This window comes from Talpa europaea (genome assembly GCF_964194135.1).
Source record: "Talpa europaea genome assembly, chromosome: 1".
Lineage (NCBI taxonomy): Eukaryota > Metazoa > Chordata > Mammalia > Eulipotyphla > Talpidae > Talpa > Talpa europaea.
Window position 1 is genome coordinate 62,669,722 of NC_140073.1, and position 14,823 is coordinate 62,684,544.

Here is a 14,823-nt window from a genome sequence, read left to right on the forward strand (position 1 = left end):
CGCCCGGCGCCCCCCGGCTCTCGAGAGCCCGCCGCGGGACCTGCGCGCCCTCGGCCGCCACGACGCCCAGCCCGGCCCCGACACCGCGTCTGCAGCGCCCGGCTCGACGGAGGCCCTGTGGGAGGACACCGCCCGCGCCCGGCCTGCAGGCGCCGCCGGCCGAAGACGGCGCGTCTCGTGAGCGTCCAGGCGAAGCTGCCCGGGATCGCCGGACTCCGCGCCGGGCGCCAGGCCACCGCGCAGCAGGGCCTCGGGCGGCCGCGGGGAGCCGGCCAGCTGCTCCCGTGGCCGGCCCCGGCTGCGAGCCACGGTTCTGTGGGTGCACAACCTGAGAACGGTTGTTTTCTGGGGCTCGTTCCGGTGTCGCCTGAGCGGGTGTGTCGGGCAGGACGTTCCTGCTTGTCCAGGCTCAGGGTGTATGTCCCCGGCCCCTGCTCCGTGTCCTGCATCCCACCTCAAAAAGTGACCCCAATACCCACATCCCCCCCCCCCCCCAGGGTAGCACCGCTCACCCTCAGAACTCCAAGACAGCCCTGTTCTTCGCTCCGTGCTAAACAAGGTCACCTACCTCGTGGGAACCACCCAGAGAGTATTCAGGAAAGAACAAATGCACTTTTTCAGTGAGTGATTTTTTTTTTTTTTTAAACTGGCAATCTTTGTGCCGTTGGCCGCTTTCTAGTTGCCTGGTAAAACTTGTGTTCTAGTTCTAAATTCCTCTAGAATTTACAATACTTAGTATGTTTTTTGTTGATGCTGTTGTGTTTTTAACAATCTCCCCAACATTTTGTTAAGAATTCAAAGTTTGAAAATACAGCTTTTATAAAATTCAAAGCACAGTATCTTGCATTTTGACAATGTTTTAAAATGCCTCTGCCACGTACTTACTAAATACATAGAGAAGATTTGAGTTTTCCCTAAATCATTCTCAAAATGTCATCTGGTTGTCTGATTACAGAGATGTATTTCTTGTGTGTTTAAATTTACAGCCTAAAATGTCAATGTCAAGATGGCAAGTTCTTACATCTTGGGGAAAAGAGCCTTGTCTCACTATGGGATTAGCCTCTGGATTTGATGACAACTTCCCTCTTTTTAAGCCAAACCAGTGGAGAGCAAATAAAAAGTATCCACAAACCTCAGTCTTGAGCCTCCTAGTCCTGTATTTACAGTGAGGTGCTAATAAGCAGGACATAAATTTCAGAGTAAGTGGGAATTATTCGCTTATAGTCTCTAGATCCTGATAACCACAAAAAGCTGTGTGTGGTGCACATTTTTTCACTGCAGATGGAGCTTAGCTTTCACCATTTTTTACACTAGTAGAGAATCAATTAGTTTTTTAATACACTGTCCAACTATGCCCAGGTTATTTTTCTAAGCAATTACTGAGATTTCTAGCACTACTAAACTTTGTCTCAAATGCCAAACTGAAGCTGGAGCCATAATGAGAATGCTAAGGCAGCTTCAGGCCTGTTCTTTCAATAATAAAAGCTTTTTTCTTATAAAAAGTATCATGGGGTATTCTCAAACTGAACTTTTGGCTGCCAGCCAAAACTGGGTCAAATACAACATTTAAAACTAAAGGAAGCTTGTGGACAAGAACTTCCTGGCTCTAGGTTAGCTAGTATGGCAGGGAAGAAAGTTACATTTTGCAAATTGTTTTAAGACATATTTTGGTCCCTTTTCCATTTAGACATCCTGTGAAATGATTTACCGTAATTAAGAGAGTACATTTTTCATTCCTGTCTTTCATCAAAAAGAAGGCAGTTGACATGTGCCGTGTGATTGCTGGCAGATGTACAGTCGGGAGAATTCCCTACTTTGATGGGAAATTTAAGTTTCTTCAGTTTAACTTCTGCCAGAGCATGTCTGAAGCTTTGGATCTACTTCAAACTAGGTTAAAGTTTTAAAGTACTTACCACTCTTGCCAAGGTAAGTGTGGCAGAATGGCTAGGTGAGAATTTGCTTAAAAAGAAAAGTTAACATGAGATGTAGACAACTTAGTGGTTCCCATCAGATCTGCTCATGAGTATCAGCCTTCACTGCACACCCCTCAGCAGACTAGATGCAATGGAAACAGCGTTTCCTTACGGCAAGCACTTCACAAGTAGTTTTCTGTTAATCCTTGCGTAAATCACATTCTGTATTCATACAAAAACAACTTAATGTTTTTTCTTTGACAAACTGTACATATAGAAACAAATTTCCGATAGGACATGAACTTAAATTTGTGGAGGGGCTCCATGTCTTGTGACACTTAAAAAAAAAATTCCAGCTTTTATCTTCACAAAACAGTGGGAGTGAGGGCAGTGAGGGCAGACAGGACAAAACAAGGCCCGCTACTCGGTGCAGCTGGCAGCAGTCTCTTCTCGAAGATCTCGTTAATGGCTCCGGGGGGTCATCAGCCCCGCAAGAGAGCTCAGGGCTACATGGTGCCGGCTTCCTTTTGTTTCTCTTAGTAAGTCCACAAGAAGTTCTTAAATACTGTCCAGAGAGGCATGGGGCTACTCAGCCCCCACTTCTACCGACCTCTCCCGCCACCCCTTGAAGCTCCTCGCCTGGGTGGGCCAGAGTTCATGCTACTCCCTCTACCCCAGTTACTGCCACTCCGGCCCCCTCTCGAGGGAGTCCCACTGCCAGGAGGGCCCCCAAAAGGTTCATCTCTGTGATAGCCATCATGGTGATCTCCATCCAAGGAGCTGGATCGCCCGGACTTTGGCACTCTCTGGGAAGGTCCTGGGCCCCCTCGGCCTGAAATGAAACATTGATTTCACTTGTGACTTTAAATCAGAAATTGTTCAAATCAGTAACTCCTGGTACAAACTTTCACTGGATGATGAGGGTGGAACACTTGTGTGACTTTGTTTAAAAGAGAATCTGAGGACATGAGTAGAGCATTCGGAACAGCCCACCCTCCTGACCACTGCACGTCACTGCCATCCTGGCTCCTGGCCCTGCCCTCAGCTTCAACCTGACAAGATTCCCCAAGCAGTGACCAAGATGAGAAGAGACCAAGAGAAACATGGAGCATGTTCTGGGAGTCAAGGACCACACCAGGCCATGTCGCCAGTCTATGGAAATTATTGTCTCCCTCTTCTGTGCTACTAGTGGTACTCTGAGGAGAGGCTTGAAAACTCAACTTAATTTTGGAAGCCACAAAGACACCCAAACTGTTGATGTTAATTACAGGTACACTAACCAGGATAAGTGTTTACTATGGTTATCCCATGATTACGTGACACCTTTGGTCATCTTTTAAACAGTGAAGTCAAATATTTGAAAAAACAATGGCTTTTAGAATTATTTCTCCCAAGATTAAATGCTCCAGACTTGAACACAAACTTTTAAGTGTTATTAAATTCTGACTTCTAATTTTTTTCTCATCAGATGATAGATTTGGCCACATCTACCTTAATGCACCATTGCCAACTTTATTAAATTTTTGAATGGAATTTGAATTCACTTAAGGTGAAGAAGAAAGCTAGCCACAGGAATAATTGTTTTTTTTTCTCCTTATAAAGTGCAGCACAGGCCCATGGGGAAGTTCTTTAGGCAAGAAAATTTGTCAACTAGGATGTCGTTTTCTATACTAGCCTGTCTTTGGCTGGACAACTAGAAAGGTGTCCTTGAAAGTCCAAGACAATGACCACACCAACCAGCAACAGAAAAGATGTGCCTGGGCGGAGAGATCTGACACAGGAGGTAATTTCTGAGAGTTTTGTCTGGAGAAGAGCCAAATTGTCAAAAACACAAAGTAGAACTTAGTCATGGAGGACTGTAAACACGAGGCCGATTGACAAGAGTGGAGCACAAGCCGGGCCCATGAGCAGTTTTCCCAGCAGCCTGCCTACCAGAGCACATATGCAACTGCCCGGTCTAACATAGGCCCAGAACTGCAGCAGTAGTAGGTGGCCCTGCTCCTGGCTAACAGTGCTGCCTCTAAAATAAAGATCCCAAGTTTCATGTAATAGAAATTACTGCAAGGAGCTTAAAATAACTTCTTCAGATCACATTACCCAAAGTGAGCACAAGCAGTCTTCCTTCCAGGCTTACAATAAAAAAAAAACCAGTCCCTGAAAGAGAACGATTCCCCCCCTGAGGATAGCCTGAGGGGGCAGAGTGGGCCACAAGTGGGGAGCACACTTGCCAATCAGAGCAGGAGTTCCTCAGAAAAGAAGAGCAGAGTGCAGAGGCAGCCTGTCAGCACAGAGGAAAACTTGAACGAACCAGGAGATTCTGGAAGCAACTGCAGGAGACCGGTGTGGAAGCTGAGCTTGCAGTCACCAAGCGGGCGCTCCCACCGGCTGGCTGTAGTGCGGGCCTCAGGTATAATCACTGAACTCCACCTACCTTTGCCTCGTTCCTCAGAAGGCACCCCTGGGGCGTCCATTTCTCTGTGCTCTGAGGTCCCTGGCCCGTCATGCCAGGGACGCTTGCGAGGTGGCAGGGACGCCATGTCCATGCCTTGGAGAGAAGAGGACCGTTCTCTGCTAGCTGGGGAATGGCCGTCGTGAGGGGGGTGATCGGGGCGGGGAGCATCGCGGAAGTGTTCATGGCCCGGCCCTGAAATGTGAAGCAGCATCATAAGACTGAGAGCCTGACAATCTCATTACATCACAGTGTGCCCAAAGCAGACAGAAACTACTGTCAGGACCAGGATCAACTTGAAAACCAACATTCATTTCGTGCAAGAAACACTCCCTGAATCCCCACTGTAGGCGAGGCAGAAGTTACACTGTAAAAAGGTGAAGATTAGAAATCAACATCCCTTCCTCCTAGAGCAAGAGACAGGAAAGGTGGCTCTCAGACCTTTCAGTCTCAAGATGTGTCTTTTCTTAAAAATCACTGAAGACCCCAAACAGATTTTATAAGAATTATATCTAGTAATATTTGTCATGTTATCAATTAAGACTAAACCATCAAATGATACTTAAAAAAAAAAATTTAGTAAAAACAGTACTTTCTTTTTTAAGATTTATTTTTATTGGCCTCCCCGGTGGTGCAGCGGGTTGAGCGGAGCGCTGTGAAACTGTCCGCAGCCTCCATAGCGCAGGTTCGATTCCTAGCTGGCCAGGGAGATGCCCACATGACATGGCAGACCTCTCCTGCCCCACCTGCTGCTCCCCTCAGCAGTGTCTTCGGTCCATCTGCCTGTTCTGTTCCCTGCTCTGTCTCTGGGGAATCCTCTCACCCTCCCGCACCTCCAGTCTGTACCCCAGTGCTTGTATAAATAAATAAATCTTAAAAAAAAATTATAAAAAAAGATTTATTTTTGGGCCTCCCCTGGTGGCGCAGCGGTTGAGCACTGGGCTGCAAAGCTGCCCACAGCCTCTGCAGCACCGGTTCAATTCCCGGCCACCGTCCAGGGTCCCACATGGCGCGCAGACCTCTCCTGCCGTGCCCACTGCTACCCTCAGCAGTATACTTGGATCTTTCTGCCTGCTCTGCTCCCCGCTCTGGCTCTGGTGAATTCTCTCACCCTCACGTGCTTCTGACTGTACCCAGTGCTTGTATAAATAAATAAATAAATAAATCTTTAAAAAAAAAATTATTTTTATTTATGCATATAAGAAACTGGGGTGTAGGGCCTATCTGGTGGCGCAAGGGGTTAAGACACAACCCATGAAGCTGTCCGCAGCCTCTGCAGCACGAGTTCAATCCCCGGCTGGCCAAGGAGCAACCCACAGGGAGCAGCAGACCTCTCCTGGCTTGTCTGCTGCTCCCCTCAGCAGTGTATTTCAGTAGATCTGCCTGTTCCGCTCCCCACTCTGTCTCTGGTGAATCCTCTCACCCCCCCCCCACACCTCTGGCCTGTACCCCACTTCTTGTATGCATAAATAAATCTTAAAAAAAAAACGACCTGGGGTGTAGGCCAGAGGTGCGGTGGGAGGGGGCTAGAGAATTCACCAGAGATAGTGGGGAGCAGAACAGCTGATGTACCGAAATACACTGCTGAGGGAAGCAGAAGGTAAGACAGGAGAGGTCTGCTGTGCCCTGTGGGTTGCTCCCTGGCCGGGGATTGAACTCACGTTGCAGTGGCTGGCGATAGCTTGATAGGGCTGAGAATTAACCCCCTGCGCCACCCAGGAGGCTCTTGTTATATATATCTGTATCTATATATTCAATGCAGGAGATTCTGCACTGAACCTACTGTGATGAAATGCTACTGAGAGATGTAGCGACAGTGCAGCCTCCCGTGTAGAGTAATTTGGGAGCAAGAAGACCTGGTGGACTCTGGGAAAGTCTCAGGCTTCCAGGAGTCCTCACCACGCTCTGTACTGCTGGTCTTCAGATATCCATAAGCCACAGGCAGTGCTCCTTCCTTACCTGGCTCTCTACTTCCATCCCAAGAGTCTGGTTTCCGTCCTCCTTCAAATCGAGGGAACTCATCAGGAGTGGGAAGTAAACCCTTCCGTCCTCCTAGGCGATGGAACAGACGACACCACGCTCACAGACTATTTCAGGAATGTCCACAACCTGCCTCTGTACCCCCATCCTTCCAGCCCTGGTGTCTTCTGGACATGCTCACCTCGGGGGGTACCCCGACCTCGACCTCTGAGATCCCTTCCTCGGGCAGCTTCATCAGAAGCATCAAAATTCTCGTCTGGACCAAAGTCGTCAGGGACGGGAAAACCATCCCTTCCTCTGGGGGGAACACGGCCCTCATGTCTTGGGGGGGCTCCTCTTCTAAAGCTGTCAGGAAAAAAGCAGCAAAATATTTACCGAAGGGAATACCTGGAAGCTCTTAAGTTCACGGTTCAAAGAAGCATAATGATATGAGAAAATAGGATACAGTGTTAAATGGAAGAAAAAATTATACATTTTTTAAATTACACATTTCACCGTCCCAACATTACAGGCAAAACCAGACAGGCAGGAAACATACCAGAATGTAGGGTTATTTTAATTTTCTTTTAGGCTTTTAGGAATAGTAATAGCAAGCATTTTTAAGTGCTATATCATGCCAAGAGCTTTACATGTATTGTTTCATTTCAGTTCACCTTCACAACCGCCAGATGAAGCTAGTACTTTTATTAGCTCCACCCTGCCCACGCGAACACCCAGCACAAACAGATTACGGCACAGGTGAGTGTTGGGATTTGAACTCAGCCAGGCTTCACCCCAGCCCAGGCTCTTTATCACCGCTTCCCTAGTATTTTTCATTATCATTTACATTTTCACAGTGAATATTACTTATGTAATCATGAAAGAAGCAGGTTTAGACGCACGCCTGCCAGTGACTTCGTTGAGAGCATGTGTCCTCTCCAGCCTGCTGGTTCAGTCTACTCAGAGCCAGCAGGGGTGGCCGTGAATCTCACCAATGGTCCTGTTACAAAGCTAACAGGTATCCAAGTAGACACCTGGCTTACGGATGGTCCACCCACTGGCTAGCTGGCAGCCTAGAGCCCTGCCTGGTGGATAATTTCACTCTCAGGAATCCTGGGTCTAAGAAACTAAGTTGGTAGGGGTATTACTGAAGCAGAACCATTATGAGGAAGCACAGCACAGCAGCAGACCCGGAGAGGAGGCAGAAAAGAGATCTCCAAGCAGGAAAGTTGCATAGGTATAGACCAAAAGCAGCCATGAAAACTGGAGAAAGGGGCAAAGGGAGCAAGGTCACAGGGTCAGCCTGCATGAACCATCTGCTGTGGCTTCCTCTCAGCCTTCTGCTTTTTCTTGAGTCTCCACTTAGTTATCTTTTACACAGTATTTTATTTTGAAAAAGTTCAAACTGACAGTAAAGTTCAAAGAACGGAACTACAAAATGTTATACCTACTTCACCTAGATCTTGCCTGTCTCTCTATACACAAAAGTATTTTGTAAATCATTTCAAAATCAGCTGCCAACATTGACAACTGACTTCTGCATAGCAAGAGTGACTACAACGAAGAGACACCCTACTGAGTGGGAGAAAATATCTGCACACCATACATCTAATAAGGGATTGATAACAAAGGTCTACAAAGGTCTTATACAACTCAAAAAGAAAACAACCTGGGCCTCCCTGGTGGCATAGGGGTTAAGTCTCATCACTATCATCGCAATGGCATGAATTTGATCCCCAGCCAGGGAGCTACACACATGGCACAGCAGACCTCTCCTGTCTTGCCCGCTGCTCCCCTCAGCAGTGTATTTCAGTCAGTCTGCCTGTTCTGTTCCCCGCTCTGTCTCTGGTGAATCCTCTCGCCCTCCCATACCTCTGGCCTGTACCCCAGTGCTTATATGCATAAATAAATAAAAAATAAATCTTAAAAAAAAACCAAAAAACAACCTAATCAAAAAATGGGTAGAAAGCAAGAAGACGTGGCATATATACAATGGAATACTACTCAGTGATCAAAAAAGATAAACTTATGCCACTTGCAGCAACATAGATGGAACTGGAAGGGACTATGCTAAGCAAAATAAATCAGAAGGAAAAAGATAAACGATGGATGGTTGCACGAATGTGCGGAATACTGAGAAGCCAAAGAAAAGGTAAGGAAAAAGACGAAACCTGCAAGCTGCCACAGACCTGAGGCCCACGGTGGGGGATGGGGGGTGGAGAAAGGGTCAAAACAGGGGAGGGAAGAGCACAAGGGACTGTGGTGATGGGTCATGGGTGCTGTGGAGTGGGAGAACTATGGGGACTACACCTGAGGGTAGAAATCAAATACTGTAGACAAATTAACAACAATGTAAGAAAACATTAAAAAAAATTAAATCATTTAAAAATAGGGCAGAAGAGCTAAACAGGCACTTCTCCCAAGATGACACGCAGATGACCGACATATGAAAAAATGCTCATAGTTATTTATCAGAGAAATGCAAACCAAAACCACAAAATGCAAACCAAAACCACAACCAAAACCAAAACACCTCATACCTGTGAGAATGGCCCATATCAAAAAATCCACAAACAAGAAGTGCTGGAGAAAAAGGAACCCTATTATACTAATGGGAATGCAGACTGGCCAGCCCCATGGAGACAAGGAGGTTCTCCCAACAACGAAAAATGCATCTACCCTATGATCCAGTGATGCTGCTCCTAGGAATCTACTGAAAGGACACAAAATGTTCATTCAAAAGGAAACCTGCACTCCTATGTTTATAGCAGCACTATTTACAACAGCCAAGATATGGAAACAACCCAGAGACTGGGTCAAGAGGATGTGGTGCATACACAATGGAATACTATTCAGAGATCAAAAAAGATAAACTCATGCCATTTGTGGCAACATGGATGGAGCTGGAACGGATCATGCTCAGTGAAATAAGCCAGAAGGAGAAAAATAAGAACCAGATGGTTTCATTTCTATCTGGCATCTAGATGAACCAAAGGAGACACACAGTAAGGCTGACCCTGAAGCAGACACAGATCTGACACACTCGGGGAGGGTGGGGGGAAAGAGCAGAGAACTGAGGGGAAGAGCGTGCAGTGGAGGGTGGTGGAGGGCTGGGGGCGCTTTGGTGCTGGGAAACCATGGTGACCACACCTAAGGGGAGATATTCTATGTTGTAAAAAAATAAACAAGGATGCTTAAAAAAATTAAAAAATTAATGAAAAGCATTGATGCTTAATCCCTAATTCTTTTAAGAATAAGGACATTCTTCTACCTATTATTTAGTGTATGTAAATATACTAAATAACACGTAATACTTTATAGTCCAATTCAAATTTCTTCCATAGTCCTCAAAATGTCCTTCAGAGTTGTTTCTCAATAGAGCTCTCGACCATGATCACGCACCGTTATACAGCGGTCGTGTCTCTGTGGTCTCAAGCTAGCACCATTCCCCTTCTGTATTTTATCTGTCTTAACCTTGACTTTTTGGAAGGGTCCATCCAGGTGTTTTCTAGAAAGTACCACATTTGATTTTATCTGAGTCTTTCCTCGTGATTAGATTCAGGTGCACAATTTTGGCAAATGCTGCTTAGCTCTTAATGATGCCAATTTGTCTCACTGTGATGTACAGTGGGTGGAGACCCAATTTTACTATTCCAAAAGTACTTTTTCTCCTTTGCAATTAAGTACCCTATGGGGTGACATTTGGGCCCCCCACCCCATACCCAGTTCACCACAATCCCTTCCCCAATCATTAGCATTCACTAACTATCCTTGTCTGAACACTGATCACTTTATAAAAGGGCTGATTTTCTATCCTACATTTATTACTTTTTGCTTTACTTTTCCATCCCACCACCCCAACTATTAAGGTAAGGGAGGTTGGGGTGGTCAACAAGAGATGAGCGGGCACAAGGCACAATCTCCAAAGACAACAGGACTCCTTTTGACCAGTTATCTACCGTTCAACTTTTCTAGTAACAAAGGGACAGAAAGAATCTAAATGGCCTTAATCAGAAAATAGCTCCTATTATGGACTATATGTTTACGTGCCCCCACAAAATCCCTATGTTGAAGCCCTAAGTCCCAGTGTGAAGATCTCTGGAGATGGACAGCTGAGAAATAACTGGGGTTAGATGAAGTTCTAAGGGTGGGATCCTTGTGGCGTGACTATGCCCTTGTTGGAAAGAGACTAGTAAGAGCTTGCTCACTCTCTTGCACCTTCATTCGAGGACACGGGGTGGGGGGGGGGGGGGCCGGAGCCAGGAAGAGCATTCTCAGCACAAACTGACCCTGCTGGACTCTGCTGTGGGCCTTCCAGCTTCCAAAACTGAGAAAATGCATTTCTGCTATTTAAGCCACCAGGCTCTGGTGCTTCGTTAAGGCAGCCTGAGCTGACTAGTGAGTGCACCACCGAATGCACTGAATCTGCTCAAGCAGCTGTCCCCATTTAACAGATTACTGAATGGTGACTGCGCAGCTGCAGTGTGTCACCACGACTGCTCTAGGTGCTGAGGACAGTGGTGAATAAACAAAGATTTTCCTAATTCTTATTTTTTTCACCATCTCCTCTTTTTTACCCCAAGTAAGCTGAATGGTCAAGCCTGACTTCAACCTAATTTTAGTTTAACAGCAAGATTATTTTTAGTTTCATTTGATTTTGTTATGATCTTTAGGCAATTATGCAAAAGCCACCTAATAATGCCTTTACACACAGCCTATAGATCTCACATTTCTCATTCTAATCAAGAAGAACAGAAGATTTCTAGTCAGATTCAAGACCCTTCATAGCACAGTGGTTCTACTAGCTCCTCAGAAGAAAGACTTTAGTGGAGAGAACACGTAAAAGACGTCAGGAAAAATGAAACGGACCCAAAAAATATCCAGCCCACCTTTCTTCTCTGCGCCCCCGAAAACGCGGGTCCTCAGGGTCCCGGGGGAATCGTTCATCTCCAGGTCTTCGGCCCTCCCATGCTCCTGGAGGGCCCCGGGCTGCCCCCCGGCCATCCCCCTCACTGAATTCCCTGTGATCAGGAGGAAAGGGAGGCCCGGGACCCCCACGCCTCCACTTCTCTTCTTGTGGTAAAGGTCCTCCTCTCCCCTCAAATTCACGCAATCGGTGGCCAAAGCGCTTGTCAGGGTGGAAGTCATCTGGTCTGCTGAAGTCATCAGGGAAGTCGGGGTGAGGGCCGCGCCTATCCGGGGGCCCCCTGCAGTCCTGGCCACCCCGGAAAGGCCCCCTCTCGGGACCGTGCTCGGGGCCACCGCTCTGCTCATGTCGCCTCTCGGACATCGGACCCATGTGATGGTTTGGGGGGCCGCGGGCATCACCTAGAGGAAACAAAGCTGACTTTTATCTTCCAGGAACCCTGCCAACACAGCTCTGATTGGGAGCATCCTGAAGGCTCAGAAAGCACTCTTCGTTTAGAATGTCTACCCTCCTGGGTGCGCAAGCATGCTGAGAAGGCAGATGCCCCTGAAGCACCCTGTCCTGGATTTCAGCGTCATCATAGCCCCGCAGTGGAACCATCTGACCTGAGGCAGATTACTACCTCCTGGGAGATGCAGCTGCCCTGAGGACTGATTAGAAAACATTAGAAAGAGCTTCCCTTCCCCTGCCCCATCCTTCCAGAGGCTTCACTCTGCTTACCTGCTCCAGCAACCCCAGGGGGGGAAGGAAGAGAACTTGCACACTGCAGGTCAGGCAGTGGGAACTCGCCTCTACACTCGAAAGGTTTGCAAAACCCACCCAGGGTGTGGAGCTGCACTGACCATTATCTCAGATGTTGCTCCTTTAACCCCTAGGTCATTCAACGTAACCGCTAACACACACATTTGGATCCTTAACAAAATCCTCTGTAAATCCAAGGGTCTCTCTTATATCTGCACTGGCCATAGAACCCCTCTGTACTCACTTTCAGGCTTAACAGGAACACTTTTTTCCCTTGCCCCTTCCTATGACAAGCCCTCTCCTCAACTATGCTACCACCACTTTGCAGTGCCAGTACGAGTTTTTGGTTGTTTTTTCTTAATATCTGATATAGATAATATATTCAAAACCTGAATAAAGATGGAAAGAGGCCAATTAAATATGTGATGGTCAACTAAGCTCACCTAATTTTGAAGGGATTTGTTTTACTGGCCACTGAGCTACTATAGTTATTGTAAATTAACACCTATCTTCTGTCAACATACAATTTAAATCAAATATTTTTAAAAAGAAGGTAGCATAGAGACACATTGCTTAACTAAGTTTTTAAAAGAAATGCCTCCACTTGCCCAGCTCCGGCATTTCCCTGCATTTCCCTGGCAGCAGGATACGCTGTAGCAGGCACAGCCAGCCACGAATCTGATCCTTCCGTTGTTCTTCCCACTTCCATTTTTCGTCATCTCTCTTGGTCAGGTCAATCGTTCCTCACCACTCAACGTGCATAAAACCTTGGAGATCTCAGCATAAAAACAAAACACTAGGACTCTCTCTTGAGCTCTTTCTGTCCCTCTGCCTCCTCATATTTCCTTCAGCACACTAGTCCTCCCCACGCTGAGACAAGCACCTCCCAACAGCCACTGTGCAGCTTGCAAACACCCCAGGTCTGTTTCCTGCTGACAGACAAGCCCTCTTCCTTCTCAGTGTGTTCCGCAGCTAATGGCTTCTCTGACAGTGGTGCTGGAACTTCTATGATCTCAGGCATGGCAGATCTTTGACCTGAGGAAGCTGAGCACATTCCACTTGGACTTACCTAGGAATATTAATCCTCCCATTACCCCTATCTGTTTAAAAGCATCCTGCGCCAAGAAACCCACCACTACAAATTAGAAGGGATGTGACCACCGGAGATGGGGCGGCGGTGCTGGTTAATCCAGTAGGGGATGGCAGGGCCACTTTCTCGGCTCGCCCTTCTCCCTTTGGTCCCCGGGAGGGAAACAGAGGAGGAAGAAGAGAGAAAGAGGGTGGGTGGGGGGGGGGGTGTAAAGAGAAGCGGGGCAGGCAGAGACAGACACAGGATAGGGAGAGGAAGAGAGGCAGGCTCTCGGTGTGTTGATTACTATACTTTGTGGATCAAAGTCTCTCCTTAAGATCCCCAGTTTCAAAGACTGAACCTTGATGGTTTCGTTCTCTTTTCCCTGTTGGCCATGACTTCCATGCAGTGGAACTAAAGTAAACACTCCCGTCGTTCCTTTCTCTATGCATTTCCTACCTCTAATAATTCGTATCGATTCAAAACCAAGCTTTAAATTCCCAATGTCCCAGGGCCAACAAGTGCTTCTCTTAAGCTGCTAGAGCGGGGGCAAGAAACCTGACATGTACCACAGGGTGCTGTAGGCTTAGCCAATTAAAAATGAAAAGAGAGGTGTGTGGGGTGTTCCAACTGTAACATCTCCATCCATCGCCTGCCATCACGCGCAGCCCTAGTCTCACTTCCCGTCCACCCGCCCGCCCGCCCATTTCACTCCTGCCCCAAGTCTGCATGTGGGTGTGTGAGAGTTGAACACTTCAGCATCAACAGAACAAGGATTCTGGCTACCTATGGACTACTGAGATCAACTCCTACCTTCCCAATAGCCTCAGCTCTAAACACTACCAATCCTCAACTCTGTGCTTCCGCAATACCGACAAGCCGAGGCACTGCTTTCTCCTTTTAAATTATGCACAACAATGAAAGCAGCTGAAGAATTCAATAGATGACACAATTTAGAGGAACTATTTAAAAACACTTAAAATCTCTGAATTCTCTGTACCATCAACCATTTTTAACTGAAACAGTTCGGCCCTCTGGGATGCTAAAAGCACGCACTGCCTTCATGAGCACAGGGACCCCCACCTCTGTCCAACAGACAGACAAGGCCGATCCTGGCACCGGCCCTGCTGGCAGGAGTGGCCCCAGCAGCTTCACCATGACCTTCTGGTATCAAGGAGGGTATTTTTCTCTGGGTAGCCTTTTTGGCTAACTAAAGCAAGTCTATGAAAATAACATGAGAAAAAGCAATTACCTGAAATGACTGTGCTCCTATTTTTCCTAGTGTTTATTCTATCAATTACTGACCAGTAAAATTATTTCTTGTAAGACTTATACAAAGGTGGAAGAATACAACCTCTTATTCAGCCGAGCAGATATTTACCTTTGTTAGGGCCAGGTCCTGGTCCAGGATTAAGAGGGGGGATGCGACCTTGTGCTCCCTGCTGCCCTAGGCCTGGTATCAAGGGTGGGGGGCCTGCGTTCTGTCCTTCCTGAAAAGATGTTTTTAAAACAGGGGTGTGAAATTATAGGTTTGTGCTTCATGAATAGCAAATTTATTATCATGTGAGAAGATAAAAATAAAAACACTAGATTGCTCCAAAGCCTGCAGCATAAATAGATAGCTAGTGACATCATAGCAAGACTGGCCTTAAACGGTGGGAGAGGATATACTTCTTACCATAATTAGAGAAAAAACTTAAATGTTAAGCCTACTGCTAGATTTTAGTTAAAGCCCACAGCTAAGTTTTAGTTAAAGCTAGATCTT

General features: G+C 46.8%; 1 protein-coding gene across 2 annotated transcripts in view; it reads right to left on the reverse strand.

Annotated features, from left to right (window-relative positions):
- Nucleotides 1–2,278: 2,278 nt before the first annotated feature.
- WDR33 (WD repeat domain 33) overlaps nucleotides 2,279–14,823 on the reverse strand; it is a gene marked incomplete at its 3' end in the record, with an annotated part of 68,864 nt that continues 56,319 nt past the window's right edge. The window contains exons 16-22 of one of the 2 annotated variants that reach the window (XM_084236561.1): nucleotides 14,440–14,548; nucleotides 11,211–11,649; nucleotides 6,524–6,687; nucleotides 6,322–6,414; nucleotides 4,345–4,557; nucleotides 2,629–2,745; nucleotides 2,279–2,382 (exon numbers count right to left, since the gene is read on the reverse strand). In XM_084236561.1, the coding sequence (XP_084092687.1) occupies nucleotides 2,279–2,382; nucleotides 2,629–2,745; nucleotides 4,345–4,557; nucleotides 6,322–6,414; nucleotides 6,524–6,687; nucleotides 11,211–11,649; nucleotides 14,440–14,548 (1,239 nt within the window). Of the gene's footprint in view, nucleotides 2,383–2,515; nucleotides 2,746–4,344; nucleotides 4,558–6,321; nucleotides 6,415–6,523; nucleotides 6,688–11,210; nucleotides 11,650–14,439; nucleotides 14,549–14,823 lie in introns of those variants that run through there. The other variant, XM_084236560.1, reaches the window with a different exon arrangement.